The sequence below is a fragment of the Thunnus albacares genome, chromosome 24 (genome assembly GCF_914725855.1).
Source record: "Thunnus albacares chromosome 24, fThuAlb1.1, whole genome shotgun sequence".
NCBI lineage: Eukaryota > Metazoa > Chordata > Actinopteri > Scombriformes > Scombridae > Thunnus > Thunnus albacares.
The window spans coordinates 3793604-3817693 of record NC_058129.1 but is presented as its reverse complement, the minus strand read 5'-3'; the positions used below and the strand labels follow the sequence as shown (position 1 = coordinate 3817693).

At 41.3% G+C, this 24090-nt stretch overlaps 1 protein-coding gene across 4 annotated transcripts in view; it reads left to right on the top strand.

Moving 5' to 3' along the window:
• The window catches only part of kcnh7 (potassium channel, voltage gated eag related subfamily H, member 7), a 70402-nt gene that overhangs the window by 30260 nt on the left and 16052 nt on the right, over positions 1–24090 (top strand). For 3 of the 4 annotated variants that reach the window (XM_044344881.1, XM_044344879.1, XM_044344878.1), the window contains exons 3-10: positions 3736–3891; positions 9024–9503; positions 10231–10251; positions 11931–12145; positions 17286–17711; positions 22740–22971; positions 23081–23248; positions 23797–23996. In XM_044344881.1, the coding sequence (XP_044200816.1) occupies positions 3736–3891; positions 9024–9503; positions 10231–10251; positions 11931–12145; positions 17286–17711; positions 22740–22971; positions 23081–23248; positions 23797–23996 (1898 nt within the window). The remainder of the gene's footprint in view (positions 1–3735; positions 3892–9023; positions 9504–10230; positions 10252–11930; positions 12146–17285; positions 17712–22739; positions 22972–23080; positions 23249–23796; positions 23997–24090) is intronic. The other variant, XM_044344880.1, reaches the window with a different exon arrangement.

Here is a 24090-nt window from a genome sequence, read left to right as displayed (position 1 = left end):
TTCTTGTCACTCGCTCAGGTTTATTCGAAAACGTTAGATCTACAAGTGTTTAACTTGTTCATGTAAGTCTTTTTGGGCCTTTTGTCATTTGATGCGATTTATATTTTGATGTGATCATACTGTTTTTGCTTATTGCCTTTGTCTAGCCAATTTATGTTAAAATCTCCAAGTAATAGTTTCACTGTGACAATTTAACAGTTTCAACAAATCATCTAAATCATGATAAAAAGACATGTTGCAAGAGAGAGGATTGTATCACAATGTTAAAATTCATCTAAGGTGATAAGACAATATTTAAGATTAGACTTTCTAAATCCAGATTAATGTCAGAGCACTTGAGGGTGTCTCTGATATAGATCAGGACTCCCCCTCCTTTTCCTGATTGTCTGTCTTTTCTATAACAATCATACCCAGGAACATCAATCATAGTTGATGGAATATTATTGTTCAGCCAAGTTTCACCCAGAGCCAGGAAATCCAAATTAGAATCTGTCAATAGATGTTGAACCTGATATAATACTCTGAATATTTAAACGACCTCCAAGAATTCATTTCGGTTAGACTTTAAGTCCCAGATTACCTTTGCATGGTTCACAGTTTGAAAATACCTGAGTTCCTTTTGTTTAAGTGCAGCACGACCAATAACTGTCTTGCGTCTCTTCCGGTGAAAATCAGCACTGAGACGTTGCTGTTCAGAAGACGGTGAGTCTTGGATGGTGTCCATTTGAAATATAGTCAAGTTATTCCTCATTTCTGCCAGACCAGGAATAGTTTCCGACACCCCAGGCAGACCAAAGTGAAGTTAGTTTATAGTCGAATCTGTATCCATTTCCATTGTCAAGTGTGAAGGACTGTTGGTCCAAGTTCTTGATGTTTTACTTATTAGGTCTGGGGCTGGACCTGGGTTTGGCTGTTTATCTCCACTCAAGCAGAAATAGGAATAATAGTGTATGCCTATAATTCATAGGAGCCAATAAAAGACGTGCCTTGTGCTATTTCCCTTATGTCAGCTTTTGTTTGTCACACCACACCAATTGTCTGTTTGCCAACAGGTGGAGTAAATTCCAAAGTATCCATCCATCCAAAAAAGTTCAGTTGTGCTCTGTCTGGTAAGAGTGAAATTTTAGCAGAGGTGTTTGATGTGTGTGGAAAACACAAAAGCCAAAAACAAAACAGACATAAGCAGGCATACACCCTTTCTCTATATCTGTAACTTTTTCCTTGATTGTTGAATGGATGAGATGGTTGAAAGACACTCACCAGAGCACACACCACGGTAGACAAAAATGGCAAGAAAAGGTGGTATATAGATGCAAGTATGGAGCCTAACAAATCAGCAGCAATCTTCAGATCCGGTCATCCAGTCAGGGGGTGTCCAAACTTTTGACTGGCACTGTATGTGAGATATTTGATCAATATGAGTTTAGCCTCTTTAGCCAAAGCTCTTTCCTGTATGTGTGCTGTACTTGCTAGCATCACTACAGGGGAAAATGGCCCCTGATGGTTCTGTAAAAGTTGAAAATGTACCGAAAGGAAATTTCTATTGTTCCTCCTGAAGTTTCATTTGTCAGGAGTTCTCCATAAACTGACAGATGTCTTCAGCAGAAAAAAAGATGAGCCAATTTTATTTGAGAAACATCTTGAAGTAGCTTTGCAGTGGAGATCAATGAAAGTCATATCCAACTTGGCACAGCAAGTTTGCTTTTCTCTGGCGTGCTCACTTGTTTCCATGGAGACAGATATGATCATTTTAATTTTGATTTGCAAATATAGTGAATTGTCAGGAAGACACTCATCACTGTTATTGCTACTCCTTGTGCTTAAGGAGATAAAACAGCCACATTTGTTGTTTATTTCAATAAATTGCAACAAATAGATATAGGGTTCAACACTGACATCAAAGTCAAGGACTTTTCTATTAAGGTCTTTCATAATAAAATACAAGTGTTCAAAACTGTAAGTTAGAGGTGAATCATTCTCAAGTGTGCAAGATCTTTAGAATTTTCATATGAAGCCTTTTTCTACTGTATTCTTCTTTCATCCACAAACTTCCACTGATATTCACATCCCTATAACCTGTCTTTGCTGTGTATGTGTTCCGTCTAGCTACGGTACAGTCAGACTGTTCCTGAAAACCATGAAAGCAAAGAGACACATGCACATGGAGTATGGGCTGCTTTTGCATATTGTCACACAAAGGCAGAGGAGGCGTGATACAGCTTGTCCCCCCCACTCCCTCTGACTGAAATTAATGGCTCCATCCACTCATGGTGACACTGATGTACTATTAGGGGCAGCATACTGCTTAGCCCAGTAGAATCAGGGCTCCCCAATACATAAATCAAACCCCAGTCTGTTGAAGCAGTTGGTTTGTAATGTTGCTACACAATAGAATTTCATTGTTTTATAGCCTCTTGTTAAAATATCATAAAAAAATAGTGCGAAGAAGACTGAAATTCTGCAATTATTTTGTTTGTGCGTACACAAGCGTATACATACATGGAAATTTTTGCAAATACACACACATTTGTGAGTTAAGTCAGAATTGTACTTGAGTGTGTTTGCGCAGCCGTGTGTGTGTGTTTGTCTCTGTGTTCCCCCAGAAAAGAAACGCTGTGGGCTGGGTGCCTGCTGGGTGAGCTATAAATAGCCTCCTGTTGACAGCAGGACTTAGAGCCTAATGTGAAGGAGAGCATCTTCCAGAGATGTCCATATCCATTATTTAAAACTTAATATACATTTCATTTTCTGGTCTAGTAATCTCTGTCATAGCTTTTGTACATCCCATGTAGCCAATGCTGACAACAGGGGATATCAAAATGATCAATGAAGACAGTCAGTTAAATCTAAAATACCTTGACTTTGTTGGTTATAATGTTAATATTTCATTTCAAGTGAAGACAAGACAGTTGGTATAAATGGTGCACCATCCCTTTTTCATCCTGACCTCTTGTCTGCTGTTTTGATGAATTAGGAACATTTAGACATGAGGCATTAGCAGCAAGCAGGGCTGCATTAAATTTACCTCCCACTGCGGAGCCATCGGCAGTTCAAATAATTGGGGTTTAAAAACTGAAAGCAATTGGGGTTTTTTTTTCTCCATGAGGCTTAGAACATTCAGAGAATAAAATGTGAGAATGACAATTTATGGTTGGTCACAAGCATATATTGCGGGTGCATTGTTATTCATTTGAATGTCTTGTATTAATTGGATAATGCATCAATGTTAACATGAGTTGAATAGACATTTGCACTGTATTTCACTGTACTGAACTATGCTGTACTCATCTGCAGGACAGAGGGATTGACTGGATAAGTGAAATCATTCAGCTCCAGAGGCTTTCCTCTCAGTGGACCTCTTGACCTTTTCACCCTCATTTCTCTGCCAGGCCTTTCCGCACACACAGCTTTATCTGGAATAAGATGTTTGAATGTCAAAGAGTGTTAATGGAAAGCTGCAGGGTCAAACTGTACTGTATCAGAAAAGCTGTTATGTTACTTTGAAGCTTTGATCAGGTTCTCCCATTTTGTTTTGCAGGCAATTCCATTTTAGCACACAGAAAATAATTAAAGTTATGAATTTTAAATGAGGCAAGCTTGCCTTTGAGATTGATGGGGCTCATAATTTCAGGATTTTATATCTGATTGCAGCGGGTCATGTACCAAGTCCATCTAACACAAAGCATAAAAGTTTATTACCTATTTCTAACTGTGATTTAATTTCCTGTTTGTTAGGTTCAAACTTCCTCTGCGCAACCCATATCATCCCTGTGAAGAACGAGGAGGGCGTGGTCATGATGTTCATCCTTAACTTTGATTACATCCTGGACGAAGGCAGCAGTGACTCACTGGAGAGACTCAACCACACCTCACCATCCAAAGCTCACCAATGTGAGTAAAACACACTACATGAAACATTTGGTAGAAGCTTTTATTCACAGAGCCTGAGCACTAATCCTGGCGGTGTTGGTGCCATGCAGTAAATATACTGCTACAAATATTACACTTAAAAAGATGGACACATATTCACAACTTAGACGAATCATGTTAGAACATTTCAGTTCTGTACTGCATGGACTCCAGCTGAAGATTGGAAGAGAAAGGAGGCAGAAAAGGAGTGATGGTGATGTAGCAGCCGGCTGTGACCTTTTACTTGTAACCTTTTCCCACATCCACATCAATTTGTGCCTTTAACCCAACCCCCTCTGTGTCTTAAGAATTTGACATGACCCTGATATTAATGTTGCACGCCCTGCTGTCTGCTAGAATGGATACATTTCTTTATTATCTTGTCTTTTGTAGTATAATGCCTAAATCCAGATATAGCTTGTAGCAATCTCCAGCTCACACATTCACTATCACTTGTTCCTACACAGCGTTGAGTGTAGCTGCAGGAATTCCCTGCTAGATGGCTCCTTTGGCATGTTGACACCAGCATTTAGCCGACACTGATGCGTTGGCCTGCCATCATCTCAAAGGTCTGGCCCAATTATAGCTCATAGCCTGCCAGGATGGCCTGATGAACTACTGGAGCAGTGCTGGAGAGCACTCCGCTTCCCAGAGCTGTCGGTGTAATAGTGTATAATGCCATTCCCCAGCGGTGCTCTTGAACATGCTCTTGAGACCTCCTTTGTCTTCTATGTGTCTCTCTTTCTCTATTTCCTATCTGTGACATACTGTATGAAACTGCAGCATAGAGGACCAGAGGTCACCTCTAGATGACTGTAATTGGATGAGGCCCCTAACAGGCTGTTGCCTCATGGGGTGTGTGGTGAAAAGAGTCCTGATGCGTGTGTTGACTACTTAAGCAAGTGTGTGTGTGTATTTGTGTGCAGACTCGATTTGTGAGTCTGTTCGTGTTTGTGCAGGCGTGTATGTGTCGCTGATAAGGCCTTCCTGTCACTTTTTTAAGGGAGCTAATTGCTCAGCCCGAGCACATGGGCAATCCCTGATGGAGCAGGCTTCTATTCACGCCTATCTGAATATCTAAGTGGGCGTCCCTGCAAATCTGGTGGTGAGTCCCAGATTTGTTTACCAGGACGAGTATCAATGCTGGACACTGTCTCTCTCTCTCTTTCTCTCTCTCTCTCTCTCTCTCTTTCTCTCTCTGCCTACATGCAACCTCTGCAGTCGCAGGGATTACCAGAGAGAGTTGCTATTTCTTGGCCTCATTTCATCTCAGCCCTCCCTCAGTTAACTCTAGAGACCTAGTATTGCACTTTTTTACCAGCAGATGGACCGAGATCACAAATTATGAGTATCACTGCATACTTTAAGAACCTTACAGATAAACAAACTGCTACAGATGTAAATTTAACTCCTTGTGTGACTGTTCTGATAACTACAGTGTGTGCAGGAGGAGCTGCCTTTAGATGATACTAGGTTATGATCCATGTGTTACATTATCTGGACTCCATCTGGGGAATGAGCAGCCATGCATTAGGTGCTACTTATCGATTGCTTTTGCCACTCAGCATCGATCCATCCATCCTGCAACCATCTTGGATTCTCATTTTTCTTTGATGTGGCTGAGCAGGACCACTTTCACATACCCATAAATTACAAGAAAAGCGGCATTTAATGTATCAGCCATAACTCCAGACTGGTGGTTTAAGAGTGGACAACGGTGTGAAAATGTCTGATTTATTACTGACTGTGATTCATACATGTTGTTATTGTTGCAAGGCAGAAATAGTACAAACTTGAAGTATCAGAGGGAAATTAAGGAACAGAATATGCCACGCACTGAAGGCAGATAGTGGCACAAATTAGCATGTTATCAGTACACTGTGTCAATGTGTTTGACAACCATTGAACTGATAGTGGAAAAACCGTACAATGAACGATCAAAATGTCTAATGTATCCTAGTGAAACAGCACTTTGTGTTCAAACAAACTGCACAGAGTGGCACAAACTGATGCTGATGAACCTGAAACTGATGGGACTTTAATATGAATAAAAAAAAAAGCTGAACAAAATGTATTTACCTGATTTGTTAGCTCATCACAATAGCCATTTCCCCCACTATGCTACACTATCAGTTTCTTAAAAATAAAACCGTCAAGTGCAATGAGGACTTGTATGACTTAATGACAGTCTCTTAAAGATGGCTTTGATAGGACACCTGTTACCTGTCAGTCAGTCCCTGTGGTTTAAAGTTTAGGATCAGGATGGGATGGTGTCCAAGAGGTACAAACACATCCATGAATTCTTTGCAGGTGCTGGGTTCCAAGGGAAGTGTTTGAACATGTGCCTATTGTAAGAAGCATACAATGTAACCATGTTGTCTCTGGTTCAATTCCAGCCAGTAACCTTTGTCACATATTATTTCCCTTTCTTTCTCCCCATATTTACTGCCAGACTCTGCTGGTAACTATCGAATTATGGATAAATGCCATACAAATATAAAAACAGTCTAACTACTACTAACTCAGGCTTGTTGAAATACTTTAATTTTTTCTCTTTTATAAATGAATGCGGTGAAAAGTGGGGACACAGCAGAATTAGTTATTCTCTACAGCTGGTGAGTAATAGGTGAACAGGGAGCCCAGGTAAACACTCCTTAGGTAAAAGAGCACTGCATGCAAATCAGTTAGTAAGCACATTAACCACACTAATGTTTTCTTCCTCATTTAACGTCAGCAAAACCACAAGAACAGGATACAGAAACAAAAGGATGCAAAACCGTTTTTGCCCTGTTTTTACCAAAGGATGAAGGTTTATTGTGCTCTTTTCTACTTCTCCCTGATATCTGAATCATGCTCACATTACAGAAAGACATTTCACTCTCCAGCATGGGGATCTGAGGGCCCAATTAATATTCAATGCAAATATTACTATCCGGTATCATAGCAACAAGGGCCACTGTGCGTCCATTGGTTGTGTAAAGCCGCTGGTGAGTTTTTGCAGGGAAAGAATGAGAGTGTTTGGAGAGGCAGTGAGAGGGAGGACACACGCACACGCACACACACACACAACCCACTAACAGCACTCAAAGGGCAGCATATTCCTGCAAGGTTCAGCCTTTTCAATATCACAATTAAATATAGCTACATACAGTGTTCTCAGCACACACCATGAATCCGTGACTGAATTATGAGCTAATTAAAAGATTTGTGGCGTATATGTTTATCCTCTAGGCACAGTAATTAGAAACAGAGCTCTGAGCATGTGAATGTGCACCAACTACCATTCATTATTTTGGTAAGGTGTCATTTTAACAGCCAAGTCTGGTGTTTAAATCAAACTGTTGGAAATATGGAATGCTGTAGAGCTGCACAATTAATTGGAAAAATTGTCACTGTTGTTATATTGCAACGCTGCGATCGCTAAAGGGGACAATTTCTCTTGTAGGGGAAAGTGTTGGAGACAGCCCAACTACACAGGGTTTTGTTGTATTTTGCAGACTCTTTGGCAGATAATTTGGGTTTGCTGGTTTGGGATCAGTTTCAGATAGTTGAATCCGTATGGTATTTTTTTATCAGCAGATGAAACAGAATTTGTTCATGATTCTTTTACAGAAACAAGAATACTAATTCAACTTAATTCCATCCTAATGAAGATGAATGACTTGTTCAGTCATATTGCAATGTAGATTTGAACACTAGTTTCAGATCCCGCTCTGAATCACCAATTAAATGCAAATGATCATTTCCAGCATCATCAGCATCTGGCTAGAGACTTAATTTAAACACTCTACACTGACCCAAGCAGACACAGAGTATTGTGTCTAAAATTAGTTTCTTCCTCTCCTACCTGCCAGTCTCACCGAGTAAAAGGAGCAATGAGGAAGATAAAGATGCATGCTGCTCACTGCTGAGCCTCAAACCTTAATTCCATTTTCTATTTTTACAGCCTACAGTACCATGTCTCTGAATACATCCCTATCTGTTCTGCTCTTTGCAGATATTGGAGTCGAACAGGGTCAAATTCAATGTGCTGCAGTTTGCTAAAGCGAATATACAAAAGGGGACATAATGTTTTGCTGTTTCGTTTCATAAATTCAGGTTTGCTCCATCGTTTTTTTTTTTCTTTTAATTCTTTTATGAAGGGACTTCACAGAGCCTCATGGCAGTAAGACTTGTTTTCCAGGACTGAGAAAGCATTCTGACATGTATGGCATATGCTCAGGCGACTAAATGATTCACAACATACAGGCTACGGTTTGCGGTCCATATGTGAAATCCTGTGAGCGCGACTGTCTCTCTCATGACATGTTTGCAGATATTGTTAGATATAACTAAATGTGCCCATTTGTGAATGGTGTATGCGTCAATGTGTACTGTGTGTTTATAGCATAGCCTACATGTATTCAATTTAACAGACTTTACTCTAAACTCAACTATAATCTTATTATGTTTCACTGTTTCCTGCAAGAGATTCCTTCAGACTCTATTATAAGCAACACCCTGAATATTACTTTCTCTGTTGCATTCTCCTTCATCTCCCCAGCTATCAATCACTCATTAAAATCCTGCACATAATCCTTTATAGTACTGAGTCCTCATCGCACTTCTACCATTATAATATTTCAGCAAATGTCCTCCTGCATGAATAATTGAAGGAAATTGAAGATTGAACTAGTGCCTGCGGCAGAGCGGGCATTTGTTTTGATCTGCCAGGGTCTTTTTAAGATAGCTGCATTGGCAGGCTTTTCAGTGCTATTGGCAAACAAGTACAAGATATCAGCAGGGATGTTGAAGACTGCAAGCAAGTTCTGTTACAAACACCCCATGAAAACACAACCCAAGGTCAATGGGAGTTATGTTCCCATGCAACCACCATACACTAACTATACCTCTTCACAATAATTGGATCAGTTAGTTATCCACTGCTGGATGAGGGAACATTTTCTCCTCAAAATGTGTGTTTATACATGATCCAAATTTCCTATAGGCACCCATGCATACTCAGTGTCACTGGTCACCATAAACTGTTGTTAAATTGGGTATTAGTTTGGAATAATATGACAGAAATAGATGTCTTGTTTCTGTGTTTCATTTTCAATTTTCTTCTCCATCAGGGAAAGGAAGATTCTTTCGCTTCCGTTTCCCAGCCTTACCTCTCCTGGGCATCAGCAAGCAGTCCCTGCCCCAGGAGGACCCCGATGCCGTCATGGTCGACTCCCCTCGCCACAGCGACGGCTCTGTGGCCACACGCGACTACCAACTCCCCACCACCCGCGAGAGCTGCAGTCCCTCCTACGCCAACGACACCCGTGCCCTCATCGGCCCCAGCCACTGTTCCACCCCTGTGTCTGGGCCTTTGGACCATTCGTCGCCCAAGGGCCCCTGGGACCGGACATATCCTGACCAGGCCGTCGCCCAGACCCAACACCAGAGCCAGGAAGACACACTCATTGCAGCTCCATCAATCCCGGGCCTCACTCCAACCGCCTCCAGAGAGAGTGTTTGCAGTATTCGCAGAGCCTCCTCCGTACATGACATCGAAGGATTTGGGTCCAACTCCAAGATGGTGTTCAGGGACCGACATGCCAGTGAAGGTAGGAATCTCCTGCTCTACTCTGCCCTTACTATTTGCTGTAAATCAATTTTTTGTAAGATTTCCAAACAAATATTACACAGTTCTTTTATCTAATAACTTCTGCTTTATGTTATTTTCTCTTTTTAATTACAAAAAAATTCCCTTGACAGTTGGTGACCACTGCTCTAGCAAAAACCCTATTGGCTAAGTGATGTCAGCTAATAATAAAGAGTCAGATGTGGTCAACTCCCGGATATTGTACTTTACATCGAGGGACTTATGAAGGAAGTTATTACTCATGACAAACATTGACTATAATTTGGCTAGATTAATTACCAAACTCCCTTTGGTCCCAAATTAGGAGATGTGAGATGTGGCGTGTCTCTTAATCAGCATTATACTGAGTCACCATCTATACTCTGTGCTATTGATCTTCCCTTGGGTCTAAATCACTCATTAGCCTTTTGGCCCTCATTTGGATGAGAGTAGAAGTGCCCCAGACTGGCCCCGTTTCCTCCAGGCCAATCAGTCTACCCCCATCCCCTTATCTACAATTCTCATTCAAATAGCTCCCAATGGCTGACACAGTAATATGTCTACTTCACAGTAATGAATTGTTTATGGGGACAGCAGCGAGGGTTTAATGCCAGCCCCCATTTGTCATCACAGAAAACCAGAAATTCTTCTCTCACCTCCACTCCCCTTTTTTTTCTTTTCTTCTCCAATGCTGTGTTGCTGTGTTACAGACAATGGCCGCAATATCAAAGGTAACAAAACAGAAGCCTGCTGCATCTTGAGCTGTTCAATTTGGCAAGTGTATCGGATTGAATACATGTATACTGCACAAAGCCTGCTTGTTGCATGAGTTTTCCCACATGACTGAGGTTTATGTTGAATGCAAATGCCTTGGCGGATGACTGACAGCGTGTTTGTAAGTTCTTGGGCCGGAGCCTCAAAACACTTGCACACCACTAAATGAGTCAGTCTCAGAGCATATGACCCGCTGAACCCTTTGCCGCTCGCCCAGGGGAAGGCTCAGTAAAAAAAACACTGACCTCTGCACGCGCTTGCATGAAGCAACACATTAAATCTCTCTCCTGCTTTTGTTCATTGAAGAAAATCAATGAAGCTTTACAAGATGATACCTCCCACTGTCTGCAACCTCTGTTTTCCTCTATGCAACCTCTGGCTCCTCGATGCCATGTTTTAGTAATTGAAAAGAAACCAGACTGTGTTTCATTTCAAATTCTATATGCCTACCCTTTTCCTTCTCTAATAGTCTAATTTGCAGTAGAATTATAGCAGTGCTTATGCTGCATGCGTTTCATAACATAATATCACTGACACCAATTATGACTTTACACTTGATGCATTGTTTAATTGTGATCATGATCAAATGATGAGTTCCCCGAAAGTTTAGGTATAACTGACTAATATTGATGTTTTATAGCATTAGCATCACAGTATACACTTTATTTTACAGAGCTGCTAAAGTGCTCTATTTGCTTATAAATGCCTTAATGTGATATTTTAAGTAATGTTGTTTATGCCCGTGACTACTGACCCTGCAATCCTACCACCCCTCCATAATTCCACTTTCCCCTTTACTTCCTATTTCTTCTCTCTCCTGGTTTGCTAGTGTCTCGCTCCTGGATGGCTGGGGGTATGGCTTCAGCTTTTCCTTTAAGTTATTTTCTATGACTGCAATGATGTTTCTTTATCGTGGCATGTATTGAAGCTGCGCATGCAATCTCTCATCCTCAGCTGTCTGTTTCTCTGTCCTTGACTCTCAATCACTGTACTGTACTACTATGTGAAACGGAGGGAAATCGCACAACCTTCCTCTGCTGGCTCACGTGGCTGAATCAGCAATTTTCTCGTTTTCACTTTTTATCACTCATCGGACCACATGTCAGTGTGTGTAGTGTTGTCACATGTTGTTCTAGTGTTTAGAGTCTTTATTGTGTTGTGTCCGCTAAAGGAACATTTAGTGTGTTGTGTAGAGGGAAATTTAGTGAATCCAGTAACACACTGGTTGTGTTTAGGCACAGTGACTTCATTAGACAGATGGTTTGACTAACTGTGTGAAGTTGCATTGTTTGATGCACATTGAATCATTGTTTTCTTTCATCAACAGTGTTCTTCATTATCTTTTAATGAGAAACTTTGAAATGACTGTTCATCCTAGACGGGTCAATCAGGGGGTGTAGAGTTTATATTTCAGTATCTGTTGTATTCTCAGTGTTGTGTCATAGTTGAACTCACTCCAAAAATAAGGGCCACTCCATGCTCACTACCCATGTCACAACAATCACAAATGAACACTAGACTGTTCTCTGATGTCCACGATTCAGGACTCCTATTAGATCAACAATAGGCCAACCATAGAAGAAGATGTGGCAACTTTTTAGTGATGACATCATCTCTGTGTCTCTTTCTCTTTCAGGGCCACTCAGCCAGATTAAGTCCAGCCTGCTCGGCTCCACCTCTGACTCCAACCTCAATAAATACAGCACCATCAACAAGATTCCCCTCATCACGCTCAACTTCTCTGAAGCCAACAATGAGAAGAAGTGCCCATCCCCTCCATCATCTGAGAAAACCATCATCGCCCCAAAGGTCAAAGACCGCACACACAATGTGACTGATAAGGTCACGCAGGTAAGATGCTCACCAAGCGAGAAGAAAGTTTCTGAATGTGAAAAATTACCTGAGCCTTTTTTTTTTTTTTTTTAAATATGTGGGCCTTGAATCTCGATTTTTCTATGAAAAATTTTGAAAGCAAGAGCTGGAACCCACAGATTCTCCGCTTCAGTCCCCTTTTCAGGTGCTACTTTTATTGCCACATGCAGTATTTCAATGCAATGTACATACAATTTAGTGGTAGAACCTTAAAATCCTTCATACAAGGTAGTCTTGATATAATTATTTTCTAGCCATATTAAAATTCCTATTATACACATCACATTTTCTTACCCCATTTACTTTTTATGAGTGTGAAATCTCACTACTTAAGAAATATATTATTATCATCAATGTCGTATAAAATCCATCATCCAACCATCTGTTAAAGTTCTTCATCATGATTAGTGTGGGCACTTTGTTGTTTTCTGCAACTAAAAATAGGAAATAATTAAGAGCAGTAAAAGGAGTAAAACTTTTTATCATGAAGTCAGAACATTAGTTTGCATTTATTAATTATTCATCCTACCAAATCATTTGTTGGCTGTCTGGGGTTGTGCAGACTGGAAGGGCCAGACATTGGAATTCAATAGTAATATTCATCAAAATATCATTTACTATCATCGCAAATCACACTTGCACAGATTGAGCTGCTGATGAAGTCAGCAGATTGCATCCACACACACACACCCGCCCCTTCCTCCCCCCCCCCCCCCCCCCCCCCCTCCCCCCGCCCTCTTTGTGCCTCGGGATGATTAATTGAAACTCAAGGGGTCTGATAACGTAAAACGGCAGAGGTGTCTATCACTTGCAGCAGATAATCAGGGATACTCTTACCTCTGCCAGTGTCCAGAACTCAGGCCATATATCTAGAGTTACGGACAGGGTTAGAGGTCATTCTCACCTTCCCTGCCACAGCTGAGAGGCACCACAGAGTACACAGTGACGGTAAGTTTATGTATTCCCAGAGGTAAGCTGAAGCTGCCTCAAACCACTGATTAGGTCACTGTTTTGCATTTTCCCCATTAATGGCGTAACAGATAGAGGGCACAGGAATTGACCCCTGTTTGCACTCAGAGGCAACTTCAGCTGGAGGCTTTAGACTGGAGCCAGAGGCAGAGACACAGCAGACTACAGTGCATCATGCTGACCTCTCCGTCCAGCATTAAAGTCAAAGTTATTAAGCAGCGGAGAGGGTGAGCTTGTTAATGGGGTTTTAATGGACTTTTGTAACATGTGTTGGACGAGAGGACCTGAAAACCACTTGGTGTGTAACTTCTGCTAAGTTATGGGGCGGTGTGTGTACACAAAGATTAATGTGCATATTAACGTGTTACTAGCGCCAGTGGTCTAAGATGCGACTGTACACTAATCACAATTCATGTTTCCCGTCACTCTGTGGTGCCAGTTAATATACTGTTTAATGTGTTATCACAATGTTATCCTGCCTTGTATTTACAATTATTTACAATTACTGCTCTGCCTGGATATTAGCAGTTTCTGTGGATACACTGGTAGCTATATCCTCCTCCCTCCCTTCTTGCTCTGCTGTAACTGAGCATATGGCTTTCAACACGTATTGTGCTGTTATTTCTATGTTTTGCATAGTGCATGCTGTTAGGCATCAAAATCATCATAGTAACTAATACTGTAGATAAATAAACCATGGGGGGATTGCGCTGTATCCCCATCTTTCACAGTTTAGGTCTGTAAACAGTTCTCTAGACACCTGACTGTGAAGAACACAGAGCAACAGCAGATGTCCTGAAACCAACTCCAGACTCCTCTGAGTTCATTTGAAGCCACGATCAAGGAGTCTGAACAGACACGCTCTCTCCTGACCTTGGCTGCCTCACAGTCACCACAGGCAGATGGAGGGTGCACCCAGGAAGCCGGTCAGCTAAGAAAGAGAGCAGACTCCCAGCTCACACGCTGTTTCTTACATCCCGAGCGTCTCAGAGCACGCGGCTCGTGTACACACAGAGTCTCAGATGCCCACTACTTTCAATTAATGTCTCGATTTAAACTTCTGTGAGTTATCTGAAGCTGACTGTGGAATCAAACCGGTGGTACATGCATCGTTTTTAAAGATGCAAGCCACGCGATTAACCACAGAAACATGAAACAACACTCTGCTCTTATAAATAATACGCCAGTCCTGACAGTGCAAACCAAAAAGAACCGGAGAAGGGAAGAAAGCTAATGCTCATTTGCATATTGTTTGAAGCCAAGCCAAACAGAGAATGAGCCTTCCATTATCCCACAAGAGAGAGTTCATTTGTGCCAAGTGCACATAGCTACAGTAGGTAGGTTAAATAATTAAGATGGGATATTTTATTTAGAAACAGATTGGCTGCAACACGTTAATCCAGAACTGTCATTCTGCCAACCAAGCAACTCCTCCCAGGGAGTTGGATGCATGTATCCATGCATGCTGAGAGCTGTTGGTGTAGTGCAGAGTTACCATGTTGTTTGTATCATCCCTATTGATCATAAACTGCATGATAGCAGCACTGTGTTTTTGAGAGGACTTCAGTTTGTACTAAAGTAAGGTTGTTCAGGTTTCAGTTCTTTGTTAGTGATTTCAAACAAATCAATTTAACCTGAAATCCAGGCACAGTTATTTAAAAGTCAACAGCAATTACACATTGAGTTGTGACCATAATGAAAACAAGCATCTGAAACACCTGCTTTTAATGAACTGACAGCCTGATGAATTATAGAACACATTCCCTTTGTCTGTCCTTTGGTTTCTGATCGATTTCAAAGGTTATCCCATATAAGAGGGTAAAAGCGTTTGACCTTCCCCATCACACGGAGGGCAGGAGTTTCTAATAACCGATTCAATTATTAACACTTCAGCCCTTTCTTCTGCTATACATCATCCTTCTGTCTCTAGTCCTCTCCTCTCAATCACAGGGGTCATAGAGGTGATCAGAGCAGAGATAAGGTGATATGGAATACATGATGGATGCCCGAAATAGAGTCATTTAAGGTTCTTCTTTTCTGTTGCATTCTCCCGCTCACTGGCATAGAGTAGTAGTCTCTCTGCCCTTGTAGCTCATGTACTTGTACCTGCCTCTCTTTGTTTGCATTCCTGTTTTAAAACTACAATGATCAGCGGTGAACGAGCCGTGGCCTAAACATTCCTGGCTATTGAAGTGTCAGACATATAGATGAATAGATGTATCCTCCTCCCGCACCTATAATTACCTCCAAGTCATTGAGACGCTTATCCGAAATGGTCCATGACGCTGCTGTAATATTGATGTTAAAAGCTATTCTGGTATATATGGTAACTGCAATAACAGAGATAATGATAGTGACATCCAGGCTCACAGGAATGGATTAGACCTCTACACTGATGCAAAACATTATGATTTTATGCACATTGATGTTATTGTTAAAGGTTGTTTTCTGCAGATTTTTTTTTTTACATGCAGCAGTTTTATTTTCTGCTCTGATTCTAAGCGATGCACATCCCAGATATTTTTGTCTCCAAAGGGATCGTGATATAATCTTAGGATTTTCTCAAGGTTATGAAATCATGACTCTAAAGCAGCACGCTCCTATATGGATTATGTGAAAAAGTCTTTTCTACATTGTTAAAATTTCAAATTGTTGGACTAGAAGCATATTTTTCTTGTTTCATCCTTCACTTAACCCATGAATGATTTATTTGGGGTAGAGGGAAATTATGCCTCAAGTAATCCTCTCATGTAAGGTTTTCTTTTGGTGAAAATGCTGGTGAACTGTATTAGGATTGTACAGTATGTGCAGTCTTCATGAAGTTCAGCTCCTACAGCCACATTATATACATATCAACAACCATGACCTTTACGTGACCTTATCTTCTGTCATGTGCCATTATGCAGTTTCATATATTAGCACGCACAACAATGTAAAGGCACGGACATTCTAATGCATGTTGGCTTACATTGAACTGTATTTACATTTTACTGACGTAAACCCATTTTCTTGAACCATAGGGCATGTTTAAAATTCCTTTGGTATTCATGATGCTAACCTCATCTAAATGAAAATGTTATGCAGACATACAGCGGAGACTTTCAGGCACTTTTGCTCTGTTTACAAGACCAACATTGCAACTTATAGTGATACTCCAGTGATTTAGCACTGCACATTCTCAAAGTTGAGGAACTTGTGGGAGACAGATTGAAAAACAGCCAAAATCAAAGCAGCCGTGACAAGGATATCCTGACTTTTAGTCCCTAGTGTGGGTCAGGCTCTTAAAAAGCTGGATCCTATATTTCCCACATTTCAATTTGATAGTGTTTCTGCCTGGTAATTGCTGACGTCTTTCATACTTAACACTGTCAGTTTGTGAAACAGGTTCTCTGCTAAGGGAAATCTACCGATTTTACACACTGTGTGTTTCCAGGTGTTAGGGAGTACTACTGCATCTGTGAAAAAGGTTGTAAAAAGCCTTTTGTGGCTCCAGAGGGAGCTGTGTGAAATCTGATAAATTGACTCAAGTGATGTCAGTGTCGGCTGGGGCTGAGGACTACGAGTTTGAAAAGTAAAAAACTCTGGGGGTGTGGAGTTAGAAAGAACCTCTGTAGCCCACTCCTCATCTCTGCTTGCAACTAGGGGTTCAAGACTATATTAGAAGCTACTAGCATATCACACACACAAATCTCCAACAGAACTATGGGTTGTTGAGTTGCATTGTGGGTAATGTAGGTGCCAAGTTTTGACAAGAAAGGATACATGGAATAAAAAAGATAATAACCCTCCAAAAACTGTCCATTGTTAGTCTGACAATTTAATATGAGTGAAATGTGGAGTAGTCTATTCAAGCTGCTGACATCATCAGGATTATTTTCTCAGATTTTAGAAAGCTCCTCTAGAGCGACAGAAATTTTACAACACTTTTTACAGACTTCTCATGGCGAGTGACCTGATCTTCATGTGCAAAATCAGTGTAGTTCCTCTTTAAAACAAGACCCTTGGCTCAGTCTCCTGCAAACACTTGAATAGCACTTTCCTGTGAAATATATAAATGATTCGGGTTGAAAGCAGAGCAGTGCAGCAGCAATAGTACTTGTGTAAGTGAAATGAGTCCTGACCTTGATAAATTCTCTGTCTTCCTCCCCAGGTTCTTTCACTGGGCGCAGACGTGCTGCCTGAGTACAAGCTCCAAACGCCACGCATCGACAAGTGTACCATCCTTCACTACAGTCCCTTCAAAGCAGTGTGGGACTGGCTGATCCTGCTGCTGGTCATCTACACGGCCATCTTCACACCCTACTCCGCCGCCTTCCTCCTCAACGACATCGAGGAGCAGAGGAGGCGGGAGTGCGGCTACTCCTGCTCACCGCTCAACGTAGTGGATCTGATAGTGGACATCATGTTCATTGTGGACATCCTTATAAACTTCAGGACAACGTACGTCAACACCAACGAGGAAGTGGTCAGCCACCCGGCCAAGATTGCCATCCACTACTTTAAAGGCTGGTTCCTCATAGACATGGTGGCCGCCATCCCATTTGACCTGCTCATCTTCGGCTCAGGATCAGATGAGGTAACAGTTACTTTCTTTAGCAGTCAATATTATCAACCAGCCAAAATTAGAGCTAATGATCCAATGATTCTGAGGCAGGCTGTTAGACTCTCAGAATCAATCAACAAATCAGTCAGCCTGTCCATCAATTTGGATTTTCTGACAGGAAACTAAACTTTTCTTTCTATAATAGTGTCTAGATTGCAAGTTCACAACCGGAAAAAAAACGATGTGAGAGGTCAAAGCTAAATAAACATCCTTTTCGTTCATTCTTGAAAGTGTTATTTGTGGTTTCAGAAGACCAGAAGATGACCTAACTCTTTCACAGCAGGATTATATTTTTAGCTTCTTCCTCTTTTACCTCTCGCCTTTTTCTCTACACTAAAAATTCCCTAAGGAAAGAGCCCATATTTGTGTTTTATGCTTTATTTTTTTATTTTCAGGTGAAAAAAACACACTCACTTTTAGAATACTTCACACAGTAGAAAGCAAAGTCCATAAAGTATCAGTTACAATAACACATTTCAAGATGAACAAATAAATAAAACACTTTTTCAACACACCCTATGAGCAACTGGATTTGTCTTCTCCATGAAATCTAATAGGAACTTGTCCTTAAATGATACATAACATTTCCATTTCGGACACAGCTGCTTTGATACGATCGCCATCTTTCCACCAAAGCGCAATACAATTTTGATGCGAGGCCGCAGCTCCGTGCAGTCAGCGTTTCTGAGCTGTTTTCTTGAATGTTTAGACTACTCACCCAATCTGACGCTCGGCTGTCACATCTGCTTCTCTTCTCATCAGAGCCAGACTGAAGGGCCCCGGGCAATCCAAATCAGTTAAAAAGGTCTCAGCCTCCCTATCCACTCTGCCTACGAGAAACTATTTTGTTCATGTACATCTGAGGGAGATGGCTTAGCAAGTTATCTAATGCTCAGAGAGAGCAGTTCAGGCAACAAGGGACACAAACCTCAACATGGATGTACACTGGAATGCTTTTCTTTGTATGTGACACTTATTGTATAGTGATGTCTTGATTCTTCAGTAATGAATAAGTAAAATTTCCAAATGTGGTTGGAATTGAGGCAGAACACAACATACAGATAAAAAGCACACACTCTAAAATGTGTGAAAATGCCAGATGTCAGGATGTGAGAAGTCACACCCTCTAAACACAACCACACACACACACAGAAACATCCCAGATTGATGTGTGTTTTGTCAGTCTGTTGGTTTGCCCAGTCTTTATTTACCATTAAGTGTGCGCTCCTGTGAGCGTCTGTGGCTGGACGGCCGGCAGTGAGTGACAGGTGGAGAAAAAAGAGCAGACAGCTGAGCGACGCCGCGGCACAATGTATGTCCTCATCATATAGCCAGATGACTGGTGCAGCGACAGAATGTGTGTTCCCGTTACAGCTCGTGTGTCCAAAGAACACAGTGTCAGGATGGGCAGAATGACAAAACGTTGTATTTCATGTTATTTTAGTCCCTCCAATCACCAGCTGAGACTGAAAATAACACATCCATGTACAGTTTTAGCACTTGTCTTTAAGGTGTGTTATTTTAGCTCTTTGTGCAGACACAGTGACTATTTTTAGACATAATCTCGTGCGCCTTTGTTGCCTGGAAACCATCTCCCACAATATGTCAAGATTTTTTTTTTTTTTTTTTTTTTTTGCTGATTTCATTAGAAACATGGCAGGTTTTAACTCTCCCATGAGAAATTCTCTTTTGATTGTAGGATTCCAGTGTTGCTGGCTGAAAAGAAAGAGGTGTGGTGCTGAATTTACCTACAGGACTCATTTGAGCTCATCCATCATTTTCATACAAATGTTATATTATGATAAGGTGAGCTTATTTGCACACCCATTATGGAAGGTTTAATGCCTTATTTGCCTTAAACCAGAATTCAAATATGCTTCCCCTTTAATTCTGGGTCGGGTAGAGTAGATCTGTGCACATAAACAACTGCAACAAACAGCTCTGAACTAAGATTTTTTCGGGCATGCAGAATTGTCCATGACATTACTTTAATATGAGTTGATTGCTCGGGTGCTCAGTCCTCTTAAACTGTCAGAGAGAAATATATTTTGCTGCTCTGTGATAATAAGTCCACAGTTTCAGAATTTTATTAGTTGTCGCTGAAGCAGTTCCAGAAAGTTGATCATGTCGATGAATATTATCGATCGGATCTCATCCTTTAGAGAGAGCTGTTTATGCTCACAAATATTAATTTAACCTTTTGAGGAACCACATGCACAAATTGTCTTTTATACATTCTCATGCAAATTAAAACAGCTTTTTTTTAATTAAGCGCCCCCACTCCCTCCCCACCCCACCCTCCCACCCCTCACCCCTCACATTCAAACTGTTTATTCAGAGTGTAAATGTGTATTGTTTTGCCTTGGGTTAAGCAGACTGTACAGATGCACTCCAACTCTATTATGCAGCAAAACCTTCAGCCACGGCTGTGCTAAACAAAGAAGAAAGAGGAGGCAGGTTCACTGTAACAAGCAGCCCCCTCAATCTCACTTTCGCTCTGCTGTTAGCACAGTCAGAACAGAGTTGTATTTTAAACCCTGTTCACTCAAACAATGATATACTGTAGCTGTGTACATTATATCTGCTCTCTTTTCAGATTTGATGAAAAATCCCCCCAAAAAATGTGATCACTTGTGAACATTTGACAGCAATGGGGATGTAAAGGTTAGAAGTAAGGGTAAAGGGATACACCCAAAAAGAAAGAAAAGGAAAAAAACTCTCCATTTCCCATAATGCAGTCCACATCTCCGGTTTGCAACACAGGCATTAAACATTTTGAGTCTCTAAGCCCAACATGTCAAGATTTGTCAAACTTTGGACAGCTCTCTCCTGAGTAACAGAAAACATTATAAAAGTGTTTTCACAGGCTGAGTAGTTCTCAACATGAGTACTGTAAACTCTGTGGAGTGCTCATATAAGTTTAACTAAAACGGTAATGTTCAGGTGAAATAATGTTTGTTAAAAAAGAAAAAAAGCAACTGAAGTTTTAATTTACTTGCAGAAGAAATCTTCACATTATTCAGAATAACACACGTACAGTAGCAAGACATAAGAATCTGCACATATGCCCATTATAATGTAGCATAATAGGTAATTTCACATGAGAAGACCATGATTATTTGATACCACGTTGTGTTCAAGTACACAGTGTCAAAAGGTTACATCACAACCTTGGTCAACTCTTGGTGTTTTAAAGTGGCCAGGCGAGTCTGGAAAGCCAGAGTGGCAGATGGCCAGAGGGATAATCAGCGGATATGTTTTATACAGCTGGTTGCTAATGGAAGCTTTAGCTTCCCTCCTCAGCCCCAAACGCCTCTGACTTACTGTAAGCCCAGATTTTAATCAACATTACACTGTGCGGACCACATCAGACAGCATGTGCATTGTCATGTGTGCAGGTCGCTCAGATGGAGTCAGCAAAGCTACACCTAAGGCGGTGCACGCTCACAGACGACGTTCGCTGGATAATTTAGGGCTCATCTGCTTCTATGTATGATTCATTCACTGTTCGCTCAGTTGTCAGTGAAGGGGGGCGCTGGCTGCATACACAGCGGTGAATGATGGCGGTGATTTAGGGGTGAGATTGGGAGGACTGAGGCTCTTTTAATGGACCCATCAGAAGCAGCTACTGCGCTCTTCCTCACCATGAAGGAGGCACACTTCTACCTCATTAATCATCTTCCTTCGAAAAAATAAAAATCCACCAGCCCCCTTCCTGCTTTTAATACGTTAATAATCCGTTTTGTATTTATTCTCACCTGTGCAAGAGGCGTAAATAAGCAAGTATAGATGTGAGGAAGCACAATTACAGCAGGAGGCTGTGAGTAATGATTTCCCCAAGGATATTAGGATAATTGTCAGGCGCGATAGGGAGTGGTAGGACCTATTAGCATTCTCTAAGTCTCACTTATTGTGTTTACAGATTGCAAAACACTAATAGATCGGAGTTGTGTCATGGCTGTATTCTGCTCCCCTCTCCCCCTACTCCCTTCCCATAGTCTGTGTGTTAATTTAGTCAGGCCAGAAAATCAAGATGAGAGGATTAAAGTGCTTTGAACAGAAGGCAGTGTGTGTACATTGTAATGTATGCACGCACGTCCGCTTGTGTCTGATCTGTGTGTGTGTGTGTGCATGCATATGCATTCTAAGGGGCTGCTTAGATGCTGGTTTTTCCTCCCACTGGTTGGCATCAAAGCTTTGACAAAGGTTCCAAGCTGCCGATATTTTGGCTTTTTAGAGCTAATTTTGCCATTCATCATATGCAGTAATACAAAAATGCTTCATCATCAGCCAACAGATGGATCACCAAACTCTCGCTCTCTCTCATACGCTTATTTGCATGGCAGTCTGTTCCACTAAAAGCCAGTTTCATACTGACTTTCATGATTTTAGAGCCACAGGCAGCAATTTCTTAGTCAGTCAGGTTGTGTTCACACTGAGAGACGCTGAGACCTTGAAAGATCTGTTTACAGCTGCAGGAATGATCCAGGCATGATTGACTGTCTAGTCTGTGTGTCTACTACAGTACATGTGGCTTATGAATAAGATTAAGCATTCCTGAGCTACATATGTTTTTGAATCTCTAATCCTGAGCTGATCATCCTTGTGACCCTTACCCCAACCCTTGACACTGAAATAGGACAAACAACTTGTTCACTTTGATTGCTGGAAAAAAGGTTAGCAATGTCTAGAGATATATTTGACCCGGATTTTTTTTTCTGTTGCTGCTCCCTGTTGGGTGAAATTAAATCAGAAACCTCTAGCCAGAAAGAAATAATACACTAAAATACATTTCAGTGTATTCCAGTACTTCAAATTCCACTGGTTGGCACTTAAAATGTCAAATTATTACAGCAAATGTTAAGAAAAAAACATTGAATGTTACTAAATCCCACCTGAGTTCCACTGTCATTTAGGGGATGACATGTTCAGCAATTCACACTTGTAAACGACTTACTAAATGTGTTATATTCCCATGTATGTGTGTGTTTTCCACCCTAGACCACCACTCTGATTGGTCTGCTGAAGACGGCCCGTCTCCTACGGCTGGTACGTGTAGCCCGTAAGCTGGACCGCTACTCAGAGTACGGTGCCGCCGTCCTCATGCTGCTCATGTGCATCTTTGCCCTCATCGCCCATTGGTTAGCCTGCATCTGGTACGCCATTGGCAATGTGGAGAAGCCTTACCTGGAGCATAAGATTGGCTGGCTGGACAATTTGGGCGTGTCTATAGGTGACAATCATAGTTTTGTTTTTCTTTAAAAGTTTCAAGCATGCCAAACACAATCAGGCTGAAAGTGTGTGTAATTTCTGCATGTGCCGATTATTGTGATTTATTCTAGGAAAAAAATACAACTACAGTGACCCGAGCTCAGGCCCCTCCATCAAAGATAAGTACGTCACAGCGCTCTACTTCACCTTCAGCAGTCTAACCAGTGTGGGCTTTGGGAATGTGTCCCCCAACACCAACTCTGAGAAGATCTTTTCCATCTGCGTCATGCTAATTGGATGTGAGTGACAGCTGAGTCACAGTACTTTACATACAGTATTTTGATCCTGTTATTGCCAAAGCCCTCTGTAATCAGCGTTGTATGAGTAAGGAAGCTTTGGCACACATAGTACTTCATGTAGCTGTTGAGAATCTATAAGCAGACATTCACAATACATTTTACACTCACACTGATACACGCCATGAAACATCTGTTTGCACGTGTCTCCTTTTATCCTTGTTAAGTGGACTGCAATAGTTTTTTAAAACATGCTGTTTTTAAAAAGGAAAGACCCACAACATTCTTTTCTAAATAAATGAACTGATATCACTACCAGGTAAAGCACAATAGTGATTTAATGCATGCTCAGTTCATTAAAGCTTTTACATTTGCTGTCAGGTAGGTTTTTTTCTTGGGAAAATGCTGACACACAGAAAGTGATATGTTTTACATTTCTGGCAGCAGCAACAGTTTTTTCTTTTGGAAGAAACACAGGAACAAGTAGGTATTGTATATGAGCAGCCTTAATCACCATGGCTCAATGGACACATGTATGGCTTCTCTCTCAGCTCTAATGTACGCCAGCATCTTTGGGAACGTGTCAGCCATCATCCAGAGGTTGTATTCAGGTACAGCCAGGTATCATCTTCAGATGCTACGGGTCAAAGAATTCATCCGCTTCCACCAGATCCCAAACCCACTGAGGCAGCGGCTGGAGGAGTACTTCCAACACGCCTGGACGTACACCAACGGCATCGACATGAATATGGTACGAGAGGAGTGTGTGCACCAGTGTATCTGTGTATGTGTTCAGTAGGGAGGCTTGTGTATTTGGCAAGCCTCTAGCTTTTGTTTTTACAATG